The sequence below is a fragment of the Lepidothrix coronata genome, unplaced genomic scaffold (genome assembly GCF_001604755.1).
Source record: "Lepidothrix coronata isolate B3197 unplaced genomic scaffold, Lepidothrix_coronata-1.0 Scaffold44, whole genome shotgun sequence".
NCBI classification, from domain to species: domain Eukaryota; kingdom Metazoa; phylum Chordata; class Aves; order Passeriformes; family Pipridae; genus Lepidothrix; species Lepidothrix coronata.
The window spans coordinates 2,057,599-2,077,336 of record NW_016690224.1 but is presented as its reverse complement, the minus strand read 5'-3'; the positions used below and the strand labels follow the sequence as shown (position 1 = coordinate 2,077,336).

General features: G+C 57.1%; 1 protein-coding gene across 2 annotated transcripts in view; it reads right to left on the bottom strand.

Annotated features, from left to right (window-relative positions):
* The window catches only part of FAM222A (family with sequence similarity 222 member A), a 30,352-nt gene extending 10,779 nt beyond the window's left edge, over nucleotides 1-19,573 (bottom strand). The window contains exons 1-2 of one of the 2 annotated variants that reach the window (XM_017814455.1): nucleotides 19,532-19,573; nucleotides 3,435-3,553 (exon numbers count right to left, since the gene is read on the bottom strand). In XM_017814455.1, the coding sequence (XP_017669944.1) occupies nucleotides 3,435-3,516 (82 nt within the window). In that variant the 5' untranslated portion in view covers nucleotides 3,517-3,553; nucleotides 19,532-19,573. Of the gene's footprint in view, nucleotides 1-3,434; nucleotides 8,153-19,531 lie in introns of those variants that run through there. The other variant, XM_017814454.1, reaches the window with a different exon arrangement.
* Nucleotides 19,574-19,738: the final 165 nt, after the last annotated feature.

The window sequence follows — 19,738 nt, the reverse complement described above, 5'->3', positions numbered from 1 at the left end:
CAGAGAGCCATTTATGACACTGTCCCAGCAGGGCCGAGGTGACAGGTCCCACAGGAGGATGTGCACAGTGAAAGAATCACGGAGTGGCATGGGTTGGAAGGGACCTTAAAGTTCATCCCATTCAACCCCCTACCATGGGAAGAGACATCTTCCACTAGACCAGGTTGCTCCAAGCTCTGTCCAACCTGGCCTTGGACATTTCCAGGGATGGGCCAGCCACAGCTTCTCTGGGCAACGTGTGCCAGGGCCTCAGCACCCTCAAAGGGAAGAATTTCTTCCCAGTATTCCATCTAATCCTGCCCTCTGTCGGTTTGAAGCCATTCCCCCTTGTCCTGTCCCTCCATGCTCTTTTAAAAAGTCCCTCTCCATCTTTCTTGTAGGCGATAGAGGATGCTCCTGAGATTAGCGTGAAGGGAGCTCTGTGAGCTTGCCCTGTCTCCCAGCTCCCTATGGATCCCAGCCCCTTAGGGGGATACACATCCTGCCCCCCTCCTCCAGCCAGCCTGGGGCTGTAACATTTAATTAAATACCAGCCACCGCTCCGTTACTGCCGAGAACAGGAGCAGCAAAGAGTTTGGCCAAGCTGAGAGGGGTATTATTTGATTTATAATTTAAATAAAGCTCAGGATTCCTGTAATGCACCCAGAATAAAATCAAAAGGGACCAGGCTGCTGCAGTTAATTGGACGTGATATTTTCCTGAGGATGATGCTTCTCCACAGGCTCCTGCTCCTCGGCTGGAGGCGGGAGGCACAGGCAGGGCTGTGAGGGCTCTGGCACCCTCCTGCATCCTCCTCCTTGAGGATGTAATGCCAGCATGCTGGGCTAGGGCCTGTGGAACAGCCCTGGGAATACTGGCTGGCAATGGTGAGCACGGCAGCAAAGTCACCTCCAGCTTTACCAGGATGGATTTTGTGGGATGCTCCAACCCCACTGGAATGCGGCGGCACCGGTGCGGGGGGCACGGAGATGGGGGGATGACAATTAGCAGGAGAGGCAAGGGGCAGAACTGGGGGGCAAAGGCACTGGGCTGGGAGCTCCCTGCACGGGCAGGAAAATTAGTCAGCTCACCTTTTACGTGAAATTAATACCAAAATTAATCAGCAGCGCGGGCAGGATAATAGGATTTCACAGTGGTGCCGGGCCAGACAGCCAATGTGCCGAGAGCCAGACTCATTTAATATCGACAGAAACAATGCCAGAGGACAGAAATAAGACCCATAAAGATAATTACTGAGATACTCAGGAGCAAATTAAGTAATCAGAGGCACTTCTAAATTGCGCCTGGTTTTAAGAGAACGCTCTCTGTGTCGATTACCTACACGGGCGTCCCGGAGGCTCGGCCCCGTGCCTGCTCTCCGGCCCCTCCGCACCGCGCTCACCGCAGGTGCCATAAATAAAGAAGGGAAAATTGTATTCCAAGCCAGATGCGTGGCCCTGGATGTCACCTGCAATTTAATCTGCGCTGGTGGGAGGCAGGGAGCAGCGAGACGGGCCGGATTGGCCCATAATGAGCGGAAACATACGGGCAGCTAAACTTTGATTAAGGTGACCTGGCTGGTGGCGGCCGGCGGCGAGCGCAGCATGGAGGGCTGGAGGGGAGCTCAGCCCTGCTGCCCACCCCAGGGGACACAGGGTGAGCACAGTCCTGCCTGAGGGATGGGTGAGACCAGTCAAAAACTCTGTGTCCTTGGTACCCTGAGCCTGCCAGGGTCCAGCGTGGGGCCAGACTGCTGCTATCTGCCCTCATCCCACCGGCGCAGCTCCAGAACCTCCAGAACTCTGGGGCTGGGACTCTCCCAGGACACACACAGCTGCATCCAAGAGCAGCTCTCCCCACAGTGTCTTGCCATGTGGTGACAGCACCTATGGGCTCCTGCTTCCTAAACCTCCGTACTTCAGCATCATAGTAGGGTGGGAAATGCTGGAAAGCACCAACTCCATGGCAGGAGAGTGCCCCTGGGCCTCACCCCATGAGTCGAGATGGTCTACAGCACTGAGCTGTATCCAGGGAATGCTGCAGGGACCAGTAGGTGTATCCTGACCTCAGCATCACACCAGCTCAACACCAACATATTCAGTGCTGAACACCTCCAGTCTCCAGCAAATCCTGCCAGGCTCATCCTGCCCACAGGTCTTGGACCGTGTGGGCATGGCTGAGCTAATTATCCCTTCGCAATGAGGTGCTCCAGGAGCTGGACACCTCATGCCAGCCCTGTGTCTCATGATGCTCAGGCATGATGGACTGGGAATAATTTTACAAGAGCAACACACATTTTCCTTCCAGGCACTAAAAAGGAGGAGACCTGGGCAGCACCAGGTGCTCTGATGCAGTGCAAGCTGCTTCCTCGCCTGTGACATGTGGGTGCCCATCACCCCACCTCTGGACTGGGTGTCCTGTTCCCTGTGCTGGATACTGGGGAGCTTCACACAAAAAATCAAGGAATCCAGAACAGTTTGGGTTGGAAGGGACCTTAAAGACCACTCAGTTCCACTTCCCTGCCATGGGCAGGGACACCTTTCACTAGACCAGGTTGCTCCCAGCCCTATCCAACCTGGCCTTGAACACTTCCAGGGGTAACTTTCAGGGATAAAATAACTTCCAGGGACAAAATAACTTCCAGGAATAAATAACCCTCCTGGCTGGCAGTGTGATCCATGCCCCACCAGAGTGATGCCAGGGGTCCCCACGGGGGCAAAGCATCGCCCAAACCCCGTGCCAGGTTCACTCAGCTGCGTCGGGGTGCCCAGGTAGAGGGGAAAAAAAAGTCTCCAGGAAAATCCAGCTCATTAAACAAACGCCCGGGGGCTGTCACAGCCTAACAAGCAGAGCTTTAGCAGCTGATTTGTCTTCAGCCGGCAATGTTTAAAAATCCAACTGAGACCAGCAGAAAAATATCCACTCCCCTCTTTAAAACACACATTCATCACTTGAGAATCTTAATGCGTCTTTCCCAGCCGGGGAGGTCAAACACGCCTGCCTAAAGCAGGCTCATTAAATATACATTTAATCACGGTTTGGATTGAGAGACAAAGGCTGGGAGAGACAGGTGCTTTGCCGGAGTGACCTTTTGGATCCCATTTTAATGTAACTAGTTTACAGCTTATCTGAAAGGCCAGCTCCTGGGGAAGGCGAGCTGCGGCAAAACGGGGAAAGTAATTAGGGGGGGGAAGGGCTGGGGAGGTTTAGGGGGCTGTGGGCTGGCGATGGCACCATCCACTGCCGCTGCCGCCACGCTTCCCAGGCAGCTCTGCAACATTTGCTGAAGTTGGACTTATCAACCACAGCAACCCAATTTAATTTGCTTATCTTGGCTCCTTCCTCCCCCCCTCCTTCCCGCTTCTCCTGCTCTTTTTAATTATCGGTTAAATAAATGTCTTTTTCAATAAGGGAAACAGCATCAAAGCGGGCGCCCACCCCCCCCAGGCACTTACACTTGCGCGGCTCCAGCGCCTTGTTGGGGCAGGGGAGGTGTTGGGCTGGGGGGTTCTGGGTCCTCTGCAGGCAGGCCAGCATGGTCTGGGTTTCCTGGCGGGCGCTGCCGCCCCGCACCCTGTGAGAGAGGAGAGACATGGGTGAGGGAGGGGACCTGCCCACCCTGCTGCCACCACTCTGTGCCCACCCAGCAGAGCCAGCAGCAGGATCTCCACAGCACTCAAGTGCCCTTTGCTCCTCTGGAGATCAATAACTAACTCGGAGAGCCTGAAAGAAATAGGAATGTATATAAAAGAAATATGAAGGTCTCAGTGGGTGATCTGTGCTGCCTGTAGAGCTTTCTGCTCTTCCCACTGGGAAGGGGGCAGAGCTGGGGCATCCCCACGGCACCATGCTCCAGCAGTGCCAGACTGCTCTGCCGGCGTGCCAGCCAGCACCTCCCAGCACAGAGTGACCCCGGCCAAGGCTGGGGAAAGACAGTGTTAACATCCCACTCGGGGTCCTGGGATCTGTCGCCAGCTCCCAGCTGGCATCAAAATCTGCTCAACAAAAGCTGGAGGGGTCAGGCCAAAGTCACCGCCGCCACCGCGCTGCTCACTGTACGTCCTTCACCAGCCGCCGCGAGGCTGTGAGTTATAACCAGTTGCTGCTGACACCCTCCCACTACTCCGGCTGGCGCGGGGAGAGATATTCCCACTTGGAGAGGGCAGGGAGATGTGGGCGGGAGCAGCAGGAAAACAGGCAGTGGTGCCCATCCACGGTGTCACAGCTCTTGAGCCACCGCTCTCCAGCTGAACGCTTACGGATGGCCAGGGGTCACAACTGGATGTCACGGATGGGTGTCACTGCTGAGTACATCACTTCATCTTCTCTGTTGTGGGGGAATCGTGACCTCCTGCAGCCATCCAGGATGTTTCCCACATGTCCCAGTGTTGGCGAGAGGTGCTGGCACTGCCGTGCAGGGGAGCAATGTGGTGGCCTCAGGCATGTGGTGGCCTCGGGCAGGCGCTGGCAGAGCCCGTGACCATCACCTCCAAGAAGCCAAGCAGGAACGGATGATCCAAGAGCCATGCCCGGGGCTCTCTGTGCTCCACTGGTTTAAATGTCACCCTCTGGAAGCCCTTCACAGCCATCACGGGCGCAGACGGTACCTGCGCGTGCGCCTCTTGCTCCCTCCACAGGCAGGGGCTCCCAGGCTCTGGGATTGTCCCTGGAACGGGATCCATGCAGGGCGTCTGTCCCTTGGCTGGGCTCTGCTCATGAAGCTGCGGTCTCACCCCATCCCTCCCCAGCAAACTGGTGGCATGGAGACTCATCGGCAAAAGGTGTGAGGAGGAGGAGGGGAGGAGGAAGTAATCTAATACCGAGCAGGTGTCTGGAGAACCCAAATTGTGCTGTTTTCTTCTAATAATGAAGTATTCATGAGTAAAAGCCTTTTTCACTACTTTCTTAAGATACTAATTTCACAACAAGCGCCTTGTTACCATGCAATTATTCCAATCGTGCATTTCTCCCAGATTCCATCTGTCCTCGTGCTCTCTAAATGAAAGACAATCATGTAACCACCTTTCATTATTCACTATTTTACTTTCAGCAAAGGTACCCTGAAAGAAATGATTTCCTCTGAAAGGGACTTTTATTCAGTTTCAAAACCAATTTTCTCCTATTACTGTCTTAAAAAAAAAAAGGAGGGGGGCAGGGAGGTGTTTTTATTTCATGCATTACATATCCTTTGTTAACGCAGCTCGCAGTAAAAGCAGCCGTATCCATTTTCTGGCTTCGATTTCTGGTAATTTTAAAATATGCCATTACAATCAGGCAGAAATTATACAGTTTGAAAAGAGAATGAAGTGCTTCTTATTCAGAGCCTGAGCACACTTGACTGCCAGGAGCTCGCCTCTCCCCGCCGGGACTCGGGGTTCATTACGCAGCCCCGCTCCTGGTGCCTCAGCTCCCCCGGCACGCGCCCACCGCCTGGATTTTCTGTGCCGGGAGCTGCCTGACCCCGTCCCTGTCCCCATCCCTGTCCCTGCAGGGTGGACCCAGGTCAGGGCACCCAGGGCCGTGCGGGGGATGGATGATGGCACTGGCTCCTGCCGTACCTGAGCCCCAGCTCTGCGGTGACCTCAGGGCTGGCGTCCCGCCGGGTGTCACCATCTGGCCGATTAGCAATGGACGTCACCTCCTCCCTGCGGAGAGGCAGCTCCTCACGGGGACATTGACCCGTGTCCCTGGCAGACACAGGCGCTGTGGGCGGCTCGTGCCATTGCTGGATGAGGATCAGGTCCCTGATGGTCCCTGGGGCAAACAGCTGAGAGCAAGGAGAAAGCACCCAGGGGATCACTGAATCCATGTGCCAGCACAGGAAAGGCAAGGGGAAAGCACCCAGGGGGTCACCAAAACCATGTGCTGGCACAGGGACGGCACAGGCGCAGCCCTGGTCCGGGGAGATGCTGGTGACCTGTCACAGCAGCTGAGGGCACCCTTGACTCTGGGGCCCAGCAATGCAGGTCCCTGGGGACACCCCCACGCTGGCACAAATTGTCACCACCACTGCCATACACAGCCCAGCACCCTCCTGGAGCCATCCCAGCCCTGCCCATGGAGCATCACTGAGATGCAGGAGCCACCTGCCAAACTGAATAAAGCCACCGATTAATTCAGACCCCACCTCTGCCCCCATCTCCCGGCGCCTCGCAGGGGAGATGATTTTTCCGACAGCTATGTTGCACTTCACGGGCACACTCAGAACCATGAGGGCTCTGGTGCCACAACACCATCCATCTGTCCACCCTGGCACCCTGCTGGGTGCCCCAAGCTCCCAGAGTGCCCGTGGGTGGGAGGGTGGGCGCCCGGCACAATGGGCATCTGTGCCACGGTGGCATTTCGTTAATGCCGCTCAGAAAAGCCCCTGAATCAGCTGATGGGAATTGGGCGCTGGGCTGTCCAACGCTTAGCGCCGGCTTAGTTAGCTCCATCTGCATTTGAACTAATTCCAATCAGCAGGATCCGATTTAGTTCAAGCTGCTCTGGCTTTTTCGTGGCAGGAAAGGCAACACTCAGCAGTTTTGCCGGAACGCCCCGAATCCGCATGGCCTCTGCCCAGGCTGTGGATCCACCATCATCCAGCCAGCACCGCTGTACATGGCAAGACATTCCCACCAGAAGCAAAGTCCCTTGTGGACACCTGGAGCAGGGTCCCTCAGGAGCCTCAACCCCACATCCCACAACCCTGTCACCATCTAGAATCTCAGAATGGCTTGTGTTGGGAGGAGCCTTAAAGTTCATCCCATTCCACCATGGGCAGGGACACCTTCCACTCGACCAGGTTGCTCCAAGCCCTGTCCAACCTGGCCTTGAACACTTCCAGGGATGGGGCAGCCACAAGTCCATTCTTCCCCTCTCCCACCACTCCTTCCCACCCCATACCCGGCTAATCCATCTCAACATCACACTATTTATAAGCCCAAGGTCTTCGTGACTTTAATAAAAAACACCACCCTCTATGTCTAAAGCCCCAGTGACGGGAGGGTTTGGCACCTCCTCTGACATCAGTGGCTGATAAGTCGGGCTTATCTCCTCCGAGAGCCCTGCGAAGGTCCCTCCGGCGAGATAAGGCCAGCGCAGCTGTCGATAGAGGCTTTCGCAGGCGAGGATTTAGATAAAAGAAAATGTGACGGGAGGGGGAGAAAAGAAAAAGGAACTTTTGAAGTCTCAGCCTGAAGTGGGTCTGTGCAGTTGCTGGGCAATGGAGGGCAGCAGACAGGGCAGGGATGGTGAGGGGACAAGGTCTTGGTCACCATCCAGGCTCTGCTGCAACATGCCCGCATCCTTCCCCGGGCACCATTGAAGTGTAATCCCATTAAAAGGGAGTTTTTGGGGTTAGGAGAGGAAGGAGGGGATGAACAGGGACGCTGCAAAGCTGTTTGAGTCATGCCACTGCCATGTCCCCCCTGGCTATTAAAAGTCAGTGCTGGGTTCGGCGCAAGAACAGGAGGTGATGGGGTCACCCTGGCTGGGAGAGGCACAGGAGGCTCCTGACAGCACCCAACAGACAGACAGACAGCACAGGAGCCAGGCCAAGGCTGGCAGCAACCGGGAAAACGAAGAAAAGCCCTCACCGGTCCCTGGTGTGCCAAGTAAAACAAACACCCACCATGGTGCCAGGGCTACTCACCATGACCAGGGACAGCCCTGCCCCTTGTCCCTCCATGGATGGAGGAGAATCCCATTGCCCCTCCAGGGTCTACCCTTCCCTGTAACCCTAGGGACATTGGTGCCACCTCTGCAGCAGCACCGGGACATTGGCGCTACCCCCACAGGAGCCCTGGCACAGCCACTGCCACCATCCCTGGTCCCCACAGACACTGGTTTCCCAGCCAATGTCACCCTGCAAGGGTGAGGAGGTGCCAGAGGAGGAATGCTTCCCCTCTGCACGCAGTGGGTGCCCATCCCATCGCAGGGTGAGCAGGATTTTGGCTGGTGCTGCCTACTGGCACCATGGTGGTACCAGCAGGTGCCGTGCCAGCTCATGCCAATATCCCATCCAGATTTAGGGTGGAGGGGATGCAGCGCTCAGCTAGTGATGCCACAGCTCAGCCCTACAATGGGTGAGCACAGAAAGGTCACTCCACCATAAACCATGGCGAGCACCAGATAAAATTAAGCCCAAAGTTTGCCACTGAGGGTGCCACGAGGCACAGACGGTGCTGCCGGCCGCCCCATGACCTTCCCTCGCCCGCCCGCCGCTCCATCCCACCCGGATAATCCGCTCCCCTCCGCGTGCTCCAGCCCCAGGCCTTTCAGGGGGCCCTGTTAATAATTAAATGTTAATCTAAAAAGCAATTTTAGCTGCAGTGCTGCAGATCTGGTTAGAGATTACATTAGCATGTAAGAGTCAAGGGTAATTTTCTCTAACCCCTCTTGTGATCTTTAAAACCCGCAGATCTTAAAGCAACACCAGCTCCTCTGATTAAAATTGGAAGCTGGGGTTTGCAATGGATAATGATGCTGGAAGTGATTATTTTGCTGCTCAGGATCTTGCTGGGGTGGTGAGGAAGTGGGGGGCTGGGGGAGTGACCCAGACCAGCCAAGTGGCTTCTCCCAGCCCATATCCTGTGGAGATGCTGGGAAGATGTCAGGTGAGCCTAGGACCTGGCACTAAGCAGAGCTGTGACACACTGAGCATCCCCATTTCCCACTTCCCCAGAATACGCCTTTACTTACAGACCTAACATTTTGCTGCCAGGGGAATGATGCTTTTTTTGGGCTGCTGTGACACCAGGATGGCACAGAGCCCACCAGCCAAGGCACACAGCCAGGGACAGAGTGGCACCAGAGCTGGACAGAGCATCCCCTCGCTGCTGGCATCTTAGGGCAGCACCTAAGTCTCTCCCATCCCACTCAGAAGTGAGGTTTCTACTCCTGTGGCTGCTCCAAGAAGAAACCCCTTAGACTGTTCAATAAAATCAACATCAAAAAATACCCCAAAATAACCTTTGGCTTATGAGCAGGGCCAGGGGGACTGGGACAGGGCACAGCAAATCACCTCCTGAGCAGTGCAAATGACCCGATGGAAGAAATATGGTATCAGATGTGCCCGTAATGATGGAATTAAAAAAAACCCCAACAATTCAAGTGCTGTTGAGCATTTGCAGACGTCCCCGCACAGGGCTCGGGCGGCCTGGTTAAATTTATGTGTCAGCTTTAAGGAGGCCTCTCATCAAATGAGCTATTTTGGGCAGAGATTAAAGATCTATTTTCGCTGTGAGCAGGAACAGCTCTCGAACAGGTTAATAATGATTCTGGAAAGCCACGCAACTCCAGCGCCCTGGGCAAGGGACTTGGAACCCTGGGCAGTGCCGGGGGGTCCCTGAGGGTGCCCGAGCCACGAGGGTGGAGGATCACAGTGCAACATCCCCCGTAACCGCTGCCATCCTGGCGGGGAGGAAGGAGCCCCGCGTGCTGCGGCGGGCGCTGAGCAGCCGTGGGTAATTGGAAGTGGCAGACGCTGGCACGGCACTGCCGAGAAGGTCATTAAGTGGGACTGGGAATGAAATGCCAGCAGCGAGGGGGGGAGTGGCCCCGTTAGCAAAGGTCAGGGCCCCACTTGGCGCCAGCGGTGTTTTTGGCAGAGCTCAGCCCTGGCTGTGTGCACCGGGGTCCTGGCAGGGCCAGCGTGCAGCGCGGGAGCAGGACCTGCCGGTACGGATGTGCCCCCTCTGTTGTGGTACCAGCTCCTAAAATAAAACCTCACTCATCCAACACAATTGTGCCATGCCTTCATCCTGCACATGGATGGGGAAGAGGGGCTGGAGAGATGAGCCCACTGAGCTGCCCACCATCCCATCATAGATGGTCAGGATACTCATGGGCTTTTAGTCCCAGCCACAGCAGGGACACGGGATCAAACCATCAGAAAAGCCAAGCTGCTCCAGGAAGACCTCCTGGGCAGCAATTAAAAGCACCCCGGACCCCACCCCAGCACGGGTATCCACACCTTGAACACCTGCAGCACCCACGTCTCCAGCTGAGATATAACTCAACACGGCAGAGACCAAAGCTCCCCATCGTAGCTCCTGCCCCATTCTGGGGGCTCAATTGCCCCCCGCAGTGACAGGTCCCTGTGCCCCCACAGCCATGGTGGCAGCACCGTGGTGCCCCGGCCGTGGCAGTCGGGCGTGCGCCGCTCCGTAATTACAGCCCCGAGTGCCTGAGCTGTGAAAGAATCTGACGAAGGAATCCAGGGTAGATCGCGCTGCTGAAATTACTATAATCAAAGGCTTTCACAAAGGCTTCAAATGCAACCAATTACTCTGAAAGGCGAGGCAAGAAAGAAAACAAATTAGCATGTTTGCACAGAGCCTCGGCGCAGCGCACACATCGCCCCGCGCCGCCCTCGACTCCGGCCGGCCGCTGCTCCCCATCCCCGGGTCCAGCTCCCCCATCCCTGCCTACCCTCCCCTCATGCCTGGGTACCAACTCCCCATCCCCATGGTAGGTCCGTATCTCCATATCCTGCTCTGTCACTGCTGCCCTGCTCGCAGCTGCACACAAAGGGGCTCTGTGCCCGTCCCTCGCCCCACGGCCGATGCTGCCCTGCCCGCACACAAAAGCCCTGCCTGTGCCACGGCCGGGTCAGGCGCAGGCTCAGGGGCTTGCCAGGGTGGCCTGGGGAAACCTCCCTCCCTTCTCCCTTGGTGCTGGTGGGGGTCCCTGGGCGAGGGGAAGTGAGGGGGGTCCTCAGATGCACCCATTGAGCACAGCCCCGCATCACCTACGGACAGTTGGGGAAAGCACTCATGGCAGGGACCCCCTACTCTCCTCTCCTTACAGCACACTTCATCTGGCTGCCAGTCTGGGGGAAGGAGGGGAAAAAAGGGGAAAAAAAATAAAAATCAACTCCTTCCTTTTAATATTTAACACGAGTCCATCACCCTCAGTCTATTTGGTAATACAAAGCTCTGGAGATTTAAACCCTTCTCACCCGGGGAGATGGAAATGAATGGTGCTCTTTAATGAGCTGGTTCAGCAGAAAAGATAGATTTCCAAGATTACTGTAGGAATTCTTATAATTGATGTGTACTTTTGTAACGAGGATTATACCACCATCCGGCCAAGTAATTCCAGCTCTTTTCCCCCCTTGTCCCAAGCTCACCCTGCTTTTGGGGTTCCCTGAGGGACAGGGACCAGACTGTGTCCCCACAGGGAAAAAGCAACATTGGAGGGGGGAGAAGGAAAAGACAAAGAAAAATTAAACAGGTTTTTCTTATTTAGCCATAGACAACCTAATGCAGCCACCAAATGGGAAAATAAGGCATGTCTCCAGATTTCTATATTTGTTTTACAAATCCCTACTTTCCCCACCGATCCGGGGCCGGATGAGCTGCTGAATGCCGAGTAATTAAAAGGAACAGAGAACAATACTCAGCGCTGCCGAAGAACACGGAGTTTCCCTCAGATGTTTGTAGCAATTGTATGAAAATGTACCAGGCGGGATGGGGAGAGCTGACAGCCGGGATTGGGAGCAGCCGGGATCCGAGCTGGCTGCCTCCCCCGCCTGATTGGCATTAATTGTGCACGTTTGCAAAGCAGAACGGAAAGTCTGACACGAGCTGCGAGCCAACATTTCTTTCTAATAGTCTTAATGATTACGACGAGAGCTGATGATCATTGCAGGGTGTTAATAGTCCGGAGAGCAGCTCTGCGGCTGCGGCTGCTGGGGACAAGCGGGGATGTCCCCCGCCCTGTCCTCATCACACGGGGAGATGCTTCCTCATGGTGGGCTGAGGGTGCGGTGGGATGGATCCGAGGGGTCACATGAAGCCAGAGCTCCCCCGGGGGAGGGGACACTCCTGTCAGGTTGTAAAACTCTGGCAAGGGGATAGAAAGGACAGGGAGGGTACAGCAACCCCTTGTCCCCTACTCTGCCTCTGCCCCTGCCCCATGGGAGAGGAGTGGCTGCAAAGGGGCAACACCAGGAGGGAGAATGTCCCTACACTGAGCCCCCTCTAAGGACTATCCCCAGGGATGCCCCACACTGACGGAATCACTGGGCCACCCCACTCCCATGGGTGCCCCAAACCAGCTGCCACAGCCCAGTCCAGCTGGGGGTGCTGCCCCGGGGAGCGACTGCAAACAGCAGAGCCCGTCATTAAAACCTGATTAATGAAACCCGAGTTTCCTTGACTCTTTACAAGGCTGTTTTTTTCAGATGTCCTTGAGTTTTGTCGCTGCAGAGGCGAGAGGGAGGTGGGTGGGCTGTGGAGCCCAACACGGGCTGCTCCGATCGTGGCCGCGGGAGAGACGGAGCCAGACGAGCACGAAACCCCTGCGCGGCCCCGGCCCGTCCAGGTTTACACGGGAGGAAAAATCAATGGCCATCGATCCGCAATACAAAGGGAGAGCGGCGCTGGCAGACGGCAGGCGGCTGCCATCTGACCGGGGCTCGGCAGAGGACACGGCTGGGTCACCTCTCTGGGGACGGGAGTGCTGCTGGGGGGCACGGCTCAGGGTCACATAGCTGGGGACCGATGTGCCCACCAGGGGACACAGCTCAGGACACAGCCAGAAGCACCGATGGCCACCCTGCCTGCACCAGGTCCCTCCAGGGCAGCAAGCAGCACTGCCAGGCCACGTGCCATAAACCCTCACAGCAGCAGACAGGACACATCCACGGTGTGTGGGTGGCCCTTGTCCGTGTCCTTGCCGGGACACGGCTCTGCCTCCCCCGGATGGATGGACAGACGGCCTCAGCCCAGCTCCAAGCTGTTTGATTTGTTTTATCATCTGCGCTGGCCAACAGATCACTCAGCTTTGGGCTTTCTGAGCTCACTAATAATTGTTCCCTGATGAAAAGAAATAAAGACTTGGTCCCTTTCTTTCTTCCCCCCCCTTTCCAAAAAAAAAAGTCCGTAAAGAAGAGCTATAAAAATGGCTTGTTATCTCACCTAGTGAGGCTCTGGCTGTATGTTATTGCTAATTGGGTATAACATCCTTGTCTTGTTCTGCTCTCTGAAGCTAAATCAAGAAAGCACCACTGCTGCGAACTAATTATATCTCTGGACTGCAGACTCCAGCTTGTCTTCCTCTTTACTGAGTTAAAAAATGGTCACTAACCTTAATCTCTCATATTCCCAAGCATTAGGGTTGCTGGAAACCCACCACTTCCACCTGCATCCTGGTCTGTGCTGGGAAAGACAGAGCACATGGTCCAGTGAAGGTTCACAGCTACTTCAGGACATGGCCCTGAGCGAGAGCCTGGAGGTGCCCTTCCCTGGAGCACCTCATGGCACTGGAGTGCCGAGACCACCACAGTCACTTCTCAGGTCCCTGTGCCATGGAGTCTTTATCATACACAGCTCAGAGGCTTCCTGTGCTGCACAGACCCACAGACCAGCCACCTCTCCTCTATGTAGGGGAGATTAAGCTTCTTTCATTAGGATGCTTTTTAAAATCTGCCCCCCTTGGCATTCCCCATGGCTCGAGCTCACATGAGCACATGGGCCACGTGCACAGGAACCCAGGGGAGGGGGTGCTGCTCCAGTTCATCCACATCACCTCCCAGTCCCAGCCCAGGATGGACCTCCATGGTCCCACTAATGCTGCTGCTCATCCCCAGGTCTGCCACGGGAGCACAGACCCCACGGCCGCCCAGCTGTGCCATTAGAGGTGGCTATGGCTGAAGCTCTCTGGTTACTGGCACAGTTTACACACCGAGGCTGCTGCCATGGCACAGACCAAAGCAGGTCATCGTGAAAGGAGAGAGGACAACCAGAGCCCCACAGGGCACCGAGATGAGCAGCAGGGCTTGAGCCATGCAGGATGGCCTCAGCCCTCCCCATCCTGGCAAATGCCTCAGCACCAGCCACACGAGGTCCAAAACATCAGCAGCAATGTAAGGCTGGGACAGGAACCAGAGTGATGGCACTGAGCTCAACCCCCTGCCCAGCTCCATCCCCCTCCCAAGGCTCCATCCCCCTGCTCATGGGCACCCGCGCAGATGGGTGTTATTTCCAAAGGCAAAGTCAAGCTCCAATTCTCCCTGCGAGCCAAGAGCATCCCTTAAAAAATTGATACTTCCCTGACTATTAATTAACCTGAACCACTTAAAACCGCCTTCAATTTGTCAGGTTTAACTGCCAGCTCTTCTCGGTAAATCAAGCGTCGCGTGCAGATGGAGGCTGCGCGTGCGAGGCGGCGGCGAAGGAGCAGGCGGGGAGCGGGGTGAGAGGGGCACCCTGTGCCACACTTGCCATCCCAGAGCACCAGGGATGATATTCACACCCCACAATTAGCCAGGACACGATATCAAACACAACAGGCAGGCAGGCAGGAGCAGGCAGGGCAGCCAGCGGTGCTCGGAGCACCCCACACTGCAGCCTTCCCGTCTCCCCCCACAGCGCCCTTGTCGTGCAGCCAAGGCTGAATTGGAAAGCAATATGAATATTTATCTCTGACAGCGAAATCTCCCCGCTGCAGGGTATTAAGGCTTTATTAGTGTGTGGTTACCAGCCACGCTAAGCCAGCCCCCACTCTCGCCTGGAGCGTGGCAGAGATGACCTACAAGAGGCAGATGGCAAAGCCTTGGAGAGCCCCCAGTGCCGGGACTGGGACGTGCCTATCGAGGAGGGGGTTGCGCATCCCAGTCTCAAGGAGCCAAGAGTGAGTTCCCCCCACCAAAACCCCCTCCTCTCCCAGCACCAGCCCCTCCACTTCCCCACGCTGAGGCCATCCCCCAGTCCCTGCACCACCCGGCTCTCGCTGTTTTGGGTTAAAACGCTGATGTATTCTCTCTTTAGCAAAAGGAGTCCCAGGGGCTATAAAAACTCCCAGCAGGCTCCTGTCAGTCTCAGGTCATTAACTTTCTTTCATTGGGAGTTTGTTTACAGCCAGCCATAAATAGCGGTGCCCGCGCTGCTCGCCAGCAGGACGGGGTGGGATGGGATGGGGCTGCCTGTGCAGGGGGGCACAGCACCCCAGGGTCCAAGGCATGGGGTCCAGCACTCACCCCCCATATCAACATATATCAACTTTTCCCATGCCCTGTGCTTCCCACCAGCCTGGCATCCCACACTGCTCAGCACAACACTGCCCACGGTGCCACAGAACCACCTCAGCCCTGCAAATTGATGGGGTCACCTTGCGCACGGCCTGAGGGAGCTGGGCACGTGCTTGTGGCTCAGTTATGACCTTTCCTGAGGAAGCAGGAGGAGGAGGAGGAGGAGGAAGGAACCAGCTGGCTGGAGCTGCCCCTGTGGGTGACCTACCCCTGGGACCTGCCCTGCACTCTTATCCAGCCCAGCCCCAGCACCCGTCGCAAGCACCGACCTCGTGTCAGGACCTCTGTGTGTTTGAGGTGTCCCCTGGGGGGGAACCCAAGGCCCCTCGTCTCCCCACTTCCTGCACCTCAAATCTCCTCCTTTCTGACAATTTATCAGCAAGGAGGCAGAAAGCAGGAAAGCCGAGCATGCCGCTGGCATGGCCAGCACGGTGCTCCTGCCAGGATGCTTCCAACATCACGGCTCCTCTGCACCCAAGAGCACCCCCATCCCACTGCCCACTCAAGAGTTGCACCACAGCCCTCCCGATGCCTCCAACACCAGAAGCACCCCCCAAACCCTGTTAACACCTCGGCAGGCTCTGGTGTGCAGCCCATTGGGATCCCCCTGGATGCAGGTGTCCAGGGCTGGCAGCGGGACTGCAGGTGCTCAGGAGCTTTATTTCTGTGAGTGAACACAGCGGCTCCACCACGGCCGTGTGAACCCACCAGCCACGGTTCTGATGGAGCCACAGGATCCACCAGTTTCCGAGGCCCACGGACAAAGGTTCATAGGTACCTCCTGGTCCAGCAAAGCCCTCGGCACTCCCTGCACCGGGGGCTGAGCCAGAACCTCAGTCTATCCCCTCATCAGCACAGCTCTGTGTGCCACCCTGGTCAGCACCATTGGCCCTGTGCTGGCACAGATGGCCAGGCCAGGGGGTTCAGTGACAGCCCCCTGTGCCTCATCCCAGGCTGCAGAGAGGGGTCCTGGAAATCCACAGCCACAGCCAGCCACGTCTGGCAGCAGCCAGGAGCCCACCTCCTGTTGTATTTCACAGGATGGCTACAGGACCAGCCCACACAGGGGCTGAGCACACAGACCAGCAGCACCCCAGTCTGTGTACTGGGCTGAGGGATTAAACCCCAAACTCACACACGGTGAATTCTGCTCTTCCATCCATCCCTGGGCGAGCAGGGACTCGCCAAAAATCCCAGCCTCATCCCTCCCGGTGCCCCACATCTATGGAAATATCTCTATTTTAGCCCATATACTCACCCAACCTGTAATCAGAGCAACACAAATAGCCCCTGCTTCCCATGTAAATTAAAAACACCCATTAGGCAGATTTCAAAAGATGTCAGTAGGCTTATAATTATACACGACATCCTTCCGAGATAAAAGCGATTACCGGGGATGCAAATCACTTAGCAACCAATCAGTGCCCCCAGAGTGCGGAGCACTGACCAGCCATCCATTTTCGCCTCGTCCTTTTATTCCCTGCATCGAGCAAATACAAACACAGATAAAGAGAGGCACAATAGCTCTTGACACGCAAATAGGTTAACATAATAAAGCCAGCTTTAGCCGGCTCACTCGAGGGAGAAAAGCAATTCTCAGGCAAGCAGGAGGTAATAAAACAGGGCTTTTGTGTTCCTGGCTCCCATTCTCACCCCTGCGCCAGCTTTGCTGCATTAGCTGATAGGCATCGTGGTTTGATTGAATTACCTTTCATGAATATTAGCTTTTTGAGGAATGCGCAGGCAGAAGAGAAAGAAGAAATGTCTTATTTTTTGCATGCATGCGCCCGCTGCAGACGGACATGCGGCGGCACAGATGCCGGTGGGGCCGGGAGAGGGGTCCCGGCAGGTGCAGCCCCCGGCCCACCCTGCCAGCTGCAGCATCCCCAGCCTTGGGGGGGGGGGGTCACACACAGAGCCCCTCAGCAAAGGACGAGACACCACCAGCAAAGGACCTTACACAGGGACGGATAGCCTGCCCTGTCCCCAAAATTAGCCGTGAGGCCACAAGGCCACCAACACCATCACCCCGACATCCCCCCTGCTCAGGACCCTTCCCGTGGTACCGCGACAGCAGGAGGGTGGCGGGGTGAGCTGGCTCCCACCGCACATTCCCGAGGCCACGGCTCCCTGTGCCGCAGGATCACGCCGGAGAGGGAGCGGGGCTGCCCGGCTCCACCGCACATTTTCCCACACAAGTTGAGGACACGCAGGAAACCCGCTCCAGGCAAAAATTAACTCCGCCGCCTGGCAGGGATGCAAACGCCCGGCACTGATGCCGCACACACGGCGGGAGCGCGGGGGCAGCGCGGGGTCGGAGCGCCCGGCTCGGCACAGATACCGCGGGGTCGTGGGACCCAGGACATCCTCGGCCCTGGAGCCAGAGCCCTTCCCTGGGCAGGGCAGCAGCCTGCAGTTGAAAACCAGCCCCAGGAGGAAAGCGGCTCCCCTGCAGCCTGCTGAGGATGGACAAATTTCAGGCTCAAATAAGAGATAACCAGAGGGGCTTAAAAACCGAGGTGATGTGGCCTCCCCGAGGGCTCTGTCCCCAGGGTACAGCCTGGCAGCAGCCACCCACCTCCTCCCTCCATGGAATTCCTTGCTCCAGCCTGGGGATAAATATTCACACCAAGATATTTCAATTTTTGATGCTACAGTCGGCTGAAATGGGGCCCAGCTCGCAGCCAGCGCTGCTCCGGCACAGAAAACATGCCCCACCGGTACCGACTCACCACCCAGCAGGAAAACTGTTCTCGAAGCTGGGAAAACGAGCAGTCAGGCAATGGCTTTTCTTTCCCCTGCTCTACATACAAGGTTAGCAGAAGGTACCGCGGCGAGAGCTCCCCTCTCCTTCCACCACGGCAGCCCTGGCCCGACCGCACCCGGCTCACACCGCAGCTCCCAGTACCTCGAACCCACTCCTCAAAGTTTTATGGATCCTTAACAAGAAGAATCCCTCCCAGCATGCCAGGTGGCCTCTGCCAGGGATATTTCCCACCTCACCCCCCAGTGCCAGAGCCCAGGTGCGAGGGCTTTGCCAGCCAGGGTCCCGCCACAGCAATTCCACTTGTTTGGCCACTGACCAGAGGCATGTGCCCGGCACACCAGACGGTCAAACCCTCTGCAGGAGCACAGGAAGGTGTAAAACTGCCAAATCCCATAAAATCATCCCGAGCAAGACACGGGACGCTCCTTAGTGAGAGAGGAGCCACGTGGCTCTGTCCTCATGCCCACAGTGCCCCACAGCCACTCTGCCCTCCATGAGAGCCTGTCATCCACCCAGCCAAGCTGCCTGCAGGTCAAGAGCATCCCAAGCAGGAGGATGCACATATAAATATATATATATATATGTACACACACACACACACACACATAAATATATATCAAAAATCTCCCTACAGAGATCCCGACAACCGGAGCCAGGCAAACCACCACTGCCCGATGCCAATGAATTTATCCCTCAGAAAACATCGTGCACGGCTGGAAAACTTTGCCGCTGCCTCTCCTCGGAAATACCCGGCAGGGCCGGAGCCGAGCCCGGCTGCAGCCGTGCCCTGCAGGAGCTGTGCCGTGCCGCTGGCTCACTGCGTCCAGGCCCTGCCTCTCCAGCCATTAAATTCCCACGATGCGATGGCTTTCCCGGAGCTGGATTGGGATGCTGGGGCTGAGCTGCTGGCACCGGGAACAGCTCATTTCTGCTGGGGACAGCCCGCTTGTCCCCGGCTGGAGCCAGTGGCTGTCCCGGTGGATGCCCAGCCATGCTGCCCAGGAGCTCTCGGGGACCACGACGCCTCATCCCCAGTGAATCCTACTCCCAGCGCCGATGGTCCAGAAGATGCCACAGGGATGCTCAGGGATGCTTCCTCCGCAGTTGAGCTTTTTCCAGAGAGTATTTTCCCCAGCAGAGCCTCCTGACCCGGCGGAGGCAGCCGGGAGACGGGTGTTAAATAAACCATCGCTGGGTGGGTCCTTCTTCCCTCTCCTTTGTGACCGGCGGGATCCACACCAGCGCGGGGTCCATGGCGGGGTCCTGCTCTGCCACCACCCGCTCTGGTGTCCCGGTGGGAGCGGGCGCTTCCCTGCCCGGGAAGGAGGAGAAAAACCCTTTTTTTTCCAGGCGAAAAGGGGCAGAAAAGGGTCGCAGCAAAGGCGGCAGCTCCCGGTCGGCTCCCGCTGGAAGTGTCTCAGCTTTCCTCCTGGAGGCACCCGTGGATATTTTATTTCCACTTACGAGTCAGGCGACTCAAAAAGCCATAAAAAAAAATCAAAAATTGGATGGGGGAAAAAAAAAAAAACCAAAACCACAAAAAAAGACCCCAAAAGTTGTTCCCGTTCCTCTCCGGTAGCGAAGGGCGAGCCGGGCCCCGGCAGCGGCGGCGGCTCCGCGGACACCTCCAGGCACCTCCGGGCACCGGCGCTGCGGCGGCGCCGCCTCCGCTGCGCTCCGGGAGAGCCGGCGGAGCTCCCCGGTCCCCGCGACCCCCCTGCGGTAACCCCCTCCCCCGCAAACCTCCCCGGTGCCCGGACCCCCGTTACCGTCAGAGCTGGATCCGGGCCGGCTGCGGGCGCTGCGGTGCGGGGCGCGCCGGGCCGCCCCCCCCGGGCCGCGCAGCAGCAGCGGCGGCGCCCGCCCGGCCCCGCGCCCCGCCGGCGGCCCGCCCCGCCCCGAGCGCGGCCAGCGTGGGGACCCGCCGCTCGGCCCCGCGGGCACGGCGGGGGGGGACGCGGGGGGGGGGGGGGGGG